The sequence below is a fragment of the Salvia hispanica genome, chromosome 1, assembly GCF_029641045.1.
Source record: "Salvia hispanica isolate PSC_SH4W2 chromosome 1, Shi_PSC_v1, whole genome shotgun sequence".
Classification (NCBI taxonomy): Eukaryota; Viridiplantae; Streptophyta; class Magnoliopsida; order Lamiales; family Lamiaceae; genus Salvia; species Salvia hispanica.
In genome coordinates, this window is record NC_142692.1 from 38,659,402 (window position 1) to 38,666,873 (window position 7,472).

Consider the following 7,472-nt stretch of genomic DNA (forward strand, 5'->3'; position numbering starts at 1 on the left):
TTTCGATAAGACCAAAACCCTTATAAATAAATAGGAGAATAACAAATGGAGAGAATCGTAATAGAAATTCGGACATAGTTAATTAATAACAAACCAACACACCTTCTTCTTCTTCTTCTTAACCTAACTCATTCCCTAAATTGTGTCAAAATAGGAAGACATTGAATTATAACCGTTACAACAATAACAAATGTTTATCAATGAGAAATATCAATTAGATTAACTCAATTCTCAAGGCCTTGGTGGCAAGAAATATTGCGTACCCGACATGTAGCCACTCGAATACATCGATGGGTCTAGCATCGAGGCATTCAAGTTGCTCGTCGGGGGTGGGGCCGCTGCAGCGCTCAGATGATGCTGCTGCGGCCCTCCACCGCCCGAGGAGCTCTCTCCTCCACCGCTATGGTAACGGCCTTCAGGGCCTTGATCATAGAGAATTCCTTTAAAAACATGGCCGCCGATGTTCACCGCCGTCTGATAGGCCAAAGTCTCCTCCACGTCGTCCACCGCGCTAACCCTCACGCACCGGAAAACCGCCGGAGAGTTCACTTCCGGCGGAAACTGCCCCGCCACCTCAAACCCTAATTATTCACAAGGCCAAAAAAATCATCACTACGAAATTTTCAACAACCTTTACCTAATATAAACATAATATAGATATATGAGGAAAGATTCGGACACCAATTTCCTTGACAAACTCTTTTTTGGGAGGCTATTTTGCGTCAGTTTTACTCTGAAACAGTAAAGGAAAAAAAAGGAGAGAAAGGTAAAGCTTATGAAACAACTAGTCATAAATCTTTTGTTAGATTCTCCTCTCACTTCTTCTTCTATGAGAATAAATGAGAATTGAGAATCCCCACCTCCGGCGGCGGAGGTATTCTCCCGGAGGCGCTTGAGGCTGTCGCCGCGAGAGAGGAGCCTCTCGCGGCGGCGGGCGGCGGGGACCCAGGTGCTCTTGACGTGGGTCTGGCAAGGGAAGCCGCGGCTCTTGCAGCAGGTGCGACACCTCATGTGCTCGCAGTCTTTCTTGGCTTGATTCCCACAGTCTTGACAGTTGATCATGTCTCTTCCGCTCATCGCATCCAAACCCTAATTCCAAACCAAACGTCACCGTTTTGGTTGATTTCCAGCTCACATGATCATTCGAAAACCCTTGCCCTTGTTGTAGCTAGATCTCCGCCCTAATTTTGTGTGTGACCTAGCAGCAAATCATTTCACTATCAAAATTGAAGAGTTTAGGTAAACGAAGGATGAAAGCAATGGTTCTTGATCTAAAACAAGGAAACACACACACAATCAATCTTTTTCTCTATCTCTCTCTCTATATATGTATATTATACTACTTGCACTATAGTCATTGTTGAAGTTGAGGAATGAGAATTGAAAGGGGGATGATATCGATGAGAGGAAATGAATTGAATAGTTTGTCTGTGTGTGTGTGTGCGCATTAAATTCACAGCCCTGCAAACGCCGCCATCGCCACTGCAACCTCAATTTAAGACCCCACAGTAACGTATTCTCCCTTTCTCTTCCTCCACTTCCTCTCTCACACACAACACGCACTAAAACTCTTCAAACATGGTAGGAGAGTGATATATGGTGGGGTGGGGCCTTTATTTGTTTGAGAACAAAATCTTAGCACCCCTTCTTCTCTACAGTTCTCTCCCAGTGTGAGATGGAAATTAATAGTCTCACTTTAAATTATGCATTTTATGTTCGCCATTAGATTTTATACAGTATTGTTTTGTTAGTTAAATGAGTTAAGAATAAAGTAAAATAAGTGACGTATCTATTTCACAAAATGTGTTAGTGTGAATCGACCGAAAAAGAATAACTTTGAATCACTTTAAGTGAGACGAAAGGAAAAGAGGAGAAAAAAATTTATCCAGCCCTAATTGCATGATCATCCAACAGTCTACATTTGCCGACATACATTGATTGGAAAATCTTTTAGCTTATAATATTCCTCTTTACACCATCAAAATGCACATAAAATTTAAATACTCCATAATGAATTTGTTATGTATAATATATATAGGTGTTGATAGGGTTCTGGTTTGCAATCACCTAGTTCGAATTGGATTTTGCATTTGACCTATTTAAAATAGGATACTAAAACATACTCCATGCTAAAAACAATGTTAGAGTAGTTGCATTTGACCTATATATAGCAAAAGTGGTTTATTAAATTAGGTTACAGTTGAAGGAAAGATTAGGATCGATCGAATATAGAGATACTATATATGCATATGGTAGTGATAAAATACAAATTGCATTTTATCTACAAATTCTAAACTATAATTAGAACTGTTAGATTTCAAAATTTGATATCAACAGATGACAAATAGTGTCAACATAAAATGTCAACACAATGTTAATCGGTTGACAATGTTGACATTTTTTGTTAACATTATTTGTCATTTATTGACATCAAATATTAAAATCAAACGGTCCAGATCATAGTTTAGAGTTTTTATTTGATTACATCCCTATATATAAATATTGTTAGGGTTCGAGGCATTTTTTGAGAACAATATTTATATTAAGTCCATGCACCATTATTTTTGTGCAATATATTTTTATTTGATTCTGATAGCTCAAATCGAAAGTCAACTTTATGTTTTTTTTTTAAACAAAACTCATATAAAGGAGGAAATTACAAATGATATCAAGAAGGCTCAAATTCGACACACCATACAATAATGTCTAAGTTCTTTGTCGCTAGGACAAAGGCTCTTGGCGAAAGTTATCTTTAAGTTGACCAAGCATGTTCTGTCCTTTTAGAGCAACAAGGGGTAGTAAAGTAATATGCCCATGTTGTCCACTTACTACACTTTTCAACCTAATCATAGGTTCTAACTCACCCTCCGGGGTATTAGATTCTTACCAATGTTTGTGTTACTCAAGTCGATTTCATCGCTTCTACTTCATCCATAAGGAGACGTCAGAGAGGGAGAAGTGGTGACCTGATACATGAAGTATTAATTTTATTACACTTCAAATATTAGTATACCTCCGTCCCCCAAATATTGACACACTTTGATCCGGTACGGGTTTTATTGTTTTAATAAATGTAATGGAAAGTGAGTTGAAAAAGTTGGTGGGACGTGGGTCCTACCTTTAAAGTATTAGTCTTATAATAAAATGTGAGTAGGAATGAATTAGTGGAATATGTGGTCCACTACCAAAAATGGTAAAAAGTGAAGTGTACCAAACTTTTAGGGACGGACCGAAATGGTAAACTGTGTCGAACTTTCAGGGACGGAGGTAGTATAATATAGTACACTATTTTATGAGATGGGCAAATTATCAACATAGCGATATTAAAATACTAAAGTTTAAATTTGGTCCTTAACATTTGTTCTAAAAAATTTTTAGGTCATTTACATTAAGTTTGTTATATTTTGGTCATAAACAATATGTTTTGGTCCAAAGTTAATCTTTATGTTAAAGTTAAACTTAACGGTCAAATGTGATTTGACCAAATTAGTGACTTAATTATGAATCAAATTAGTCAGATTTAACGGAAAATGTTAACTTTGGATCAAAACATATTGTCTGAGATTCAAATTAAATAATAAACTACCTAAAAAAATTTTAGAACAAATGTAAAAGATAAAATTTATATTTTAGTCATTTTAAAGTAGGTGAGTGATCAATTGTTAACTCATCATTTAATTGCTAACTACAACTAATTTAAGGCCATAGGATTTTAGAAAACGTGTGGTTTACAATTTGCCACGTGTAATTCTTTCTTTTATTAATTAAATAAAAAAAGATAAAAAAAAAAAAACTCCAATTAGGGTTTTGGATGAAAATGTCAATATAGTGTTTTAAAAATATAACACAATGCTTTGAGAATGTCAACACAATGCTTTAAGAATGTCAACTCATTGCTTATATTGTCATTCTACATGTATTATATTGACATATTTTATATAGTATGTTGACATTTCTGCTGTACGAAAAAATTAAAAAAGTTTGAAATATTTTTCAAATTTTGACGTCGGAACATATGCATGTTGGATATCGTTGGAATCCTTATAAAATTATCTTTAATTTGATATATGTTATATGAATTTAAAGTTTTGGGATTTCTTTTAAAAGTTAGTTATAACTAATTTTGTAGTTAATTGACATTAATACCCCTATTGATATTTTTTGTGCATGATATTAATACTTAAGGGTTGAATGATCTTCACCTTTAATTTAAAAATTGAATGCCTATCATTTAGTTATAATTAATAATTTAGGGATGAATTAGCATTATAACACGCCCCAAGTAATATACTCCCTCCGTCCCAAGATAAGTGACCTACTTCTTTTGGGCATGAGATTTAAGGAATGGTATTTAAATAAGTTAAAGTGGAGAGAGTAAAGTATGAGAGAGGGAAAAGTAGAGGAGAGAATAAAATAGGTGGAGAATAAAGTAAGAGAGATGACTTTTTGCTAAAAATGGAAATAGGTCACTTATAGTGGGACATCCTAAAAAGAAATATAGGTCACTTATCTTGGGGCGGAGGGAGTATAATGTTATGGCTATGTTTTATATGATAAAGTATAGTATAGGAAATGATTTATATTGAAAATCAACTTCAAAGGTTATCATGTAAAAGGAGTCAAACATTCACTCCAACACCTCTTTTACTAAGACCAGAAATAAAAATCCATGACCGTCCAATCAAAAGGGATGCTGACATGAAACGAACGTGACAGTCAGTAACATTAGTGGGTCACTTTTCGGAAATCCACGAATTCCGCTGAGTCAAAGAATATTTATTTATCTCTTTACCTCAAATTATTGATGTAGCACACTAGAATTAAAACTAGGCATCTAATAATAAAATTTATTACTATTACTATTAAAAATTCAGTAAATTGTTTATGTCTTTCTGTAATTGAATTTCTATTTATTTTTAAGAATTATTACGAAGCTCTAATTGTTTGGGACTATTAAGAGATCAGCTATTTTCTAAGTAAAATGTGTTGTAAATAAACATTATCCAGCTTCAGTTTTAAAGAAGGCAATTAAATTTGGTTTCTCCTTTGTTTTCTTCCAATAAAATCACGTTTTTAAAATGGAAGATATGAACTCTTTGAGTTGAGAAGCTTATTAATTATCTTTAAAATACATCTAAGTGTTGGAGCATTGAAGAACGACTCGAAGAAAAAATTGAGAGCAATATGCGGCAAATTTATATTCTAATATAGCTATGTTTTCTATAATCACCCAATAGACAACTAGTTAAGTTTACTTTGACATTTTAGAGATCATTCGTATTTTGACAACTCTGGTAATGAATCCGATGTTGTGGAGATTCTTATACAAGGTTGTAAATGACGACACTGACATTTTAACATCGACCTATAGAATTTTAAGTGGAAAATTTTCCAATGCCGCAAGTCAAAGTGTGTGGTTTTGTCTGATATTCTCAAAAGTCAAAAGCTAGCAAAAACTCACAAAGCACCAAAGTAAGCAAAGGGAACCAACATCAAAGTGGTCATCAAATGATCCAATGATCTTCACAAGAATAAGATCAGCCACTGCAAAACAGCTTGTGTGAAATTCTAGAAATTAAAGCTTGTGTGCTGGTTTCGAAGAGATTAAGGAACGGGAATGAAGAATATCATGTGCAAATTGTAAAGACCTATAACTTTATAGTACTCCATAAATTAATAAACTCTTAGCTTGGACCATCCAATACCATTTCCTCCACGGGCTACCAAAGTTAAGCCTTTTATTTTTCTTAATTGCAGCACCTTAATTACACGTGAATTTTCACTAATCAGCACCTTAGGAGTACTAGTTTTTTTTATTTCTTGAAAAGTGTAACCAAAAATAAATATAGGTACGGAGGAGCAACGGCGGCCGTACACCTCCAAAAGTGGCTAAGACTGAATTTTGTCCCCTAATTAATACTATTATTATTTTTATTATATGTGTATCTACGTACTCCCTCTGTCTGCGAATAGGAGTTCTGTTTTCCCATTTTACTCCGCCCACGAATAGGAGTCCATGTTCACTTTTATCATAAATGGTAATAGGGTCACAACTTCCACTAACTCATTCCATTCACATTTTATTTAAACCTAATATATTCAAGTGGAACCCCTATTCCACTAACTTTTTTTCCACTCACTTTTCTTAACATTTCTTAAAACTCGTGTCGCCCATGAACGAGACTCCTAATGGCGGACGGAGGGAGTATATCTCTATATCAAATAGTACTACTACTCCTATATGCGATCATATGCATTCATTATCAACGAGAGCACCATATTCACTTGAACTTATAGTTTTCGAAACAATTTTTAAAATGTTGGATTTTATTTCTTAAAAAATGCAATTACATATCCACAATTTACTCATCAACGTTTCCCCATTAGGCTCAGGTTAAGGTAACTTAAATGAAAAAAATACTAATCCTACAATAAATTCGAACTTGAGTGAAGTTCGAAAAGAATTTGAAATGAAGTATCTTAATTAATCCATCTCGAGCCCCGAGTCTTTAAAGTCATTTCAATTGATGATTCTAACGAATAGTTTTTGGCATATTTCTATTTTTCGATGATGTTTTTATGAATATTGATACTCCTATTATTTTCTTACTTCTAGTGTAGCTAAAATGGGTAAGAATTACGTTTAGAAATAATGAAATTAGTGAATAAATTGCTAATATTACTAGTTCAGTGTTATTTCCAAGGATAAAATATAAACAAATTATTAAAATATGGTGGTTTACTTAAAGTACTTACAATTATTACCAGTGTATAATGACTAAAGAGTGAAATATTTCTTATAGGAGTATGAAAATTGATTTTATTCTCCATCTACATACATTATTAATAGGAGTAAATGAATTAGCTAGAGATTTTTTTATTTTTATTTGCATTAGAAAAGGATTTATGTATACATCAACATATAAAATCAATATATTTTGACTTGGGTGGTGATTTCGTAACTTTTAAGACAAACATAGGTTTGTCTTTCAGCAAATAATTGGATTACTGACATCTAATCTTTCATTATATGTGTCGTAATATGAGGAAGCATTGGACGGCTCAGTCACATGGCTTTCAACTTTCAGCTTTCAACTTTTTTAAAACAAACAAAAGTAAAACTTATCCATTATTTAAATGGAGGGTTAGGGTTCTAACAGAATTCAAGAGTTCATCCAAAACTTGCCACTGTTGATCAGTCACTATACTATTTTGGTCAAATTGAGTCTGATAAGGCAGTTGACGGACATCCCTGCGGGTAAGTTAAACGATGTTTTCCGTTCATAAAGAAAACAACACAATTTGGTTGAATAACATCGACAATACAGACATATTACACATTGACAACCGAATTTTTCGACAACCAACATGATTTTTGAAGTTTCGAGATAGACCAAAATTTGTTCAAACTTCATAATTTTTAAAGCAATTTGCCAAAGGAAGAATATGCTAAAAATAAGTGAAACTAGGTA

At 33.7% G+C, this 7,472-nt stretch overlaps 1 protein-coding gene across 1 annotated transcript; it reads right to left on the bottom strand.

The window, feature by feature from the left end:
• On the bottom strand, window positions 1-1,563 carry LOC125224225 (protein SHI RELATED SEQUENCE 5-like). Its single transcript, XM_048127589.2, has 2 exons — window positions 861-1,563; window positions 1-581 (listed from the first exon to the last, which is right to left on the bottom strand). Exons 1-2 carry the CDS (start codon window positions 1,075-1,077, stop codon window positions 232-234), a joined length of 567 nt encoding a protein of 188 aa, XP_047983546.1. The 5' UTR covers window positions 1,078-1,563; the 3' UTR covers window positions 1-231.
• Window positions 1,564-7,472: the final 5,909 nt, after the last annotated feature.

Coding starts and splice junctions, on each gene's coding strand:
- LOC125224225 (XM_048127589.2), bottom strand. CDS start 1,077: ATGAGCGGAAGAGACATGATCAACTGTCAAGACTGTGGGAATCAAGCC. Junction 582..860: donor GAATACCTCCGCCGCCGGAG/GTGGGGATTCTC, acceptor GTGAATAATTAG/GGTTTGAGGTGGCGGGGCAG.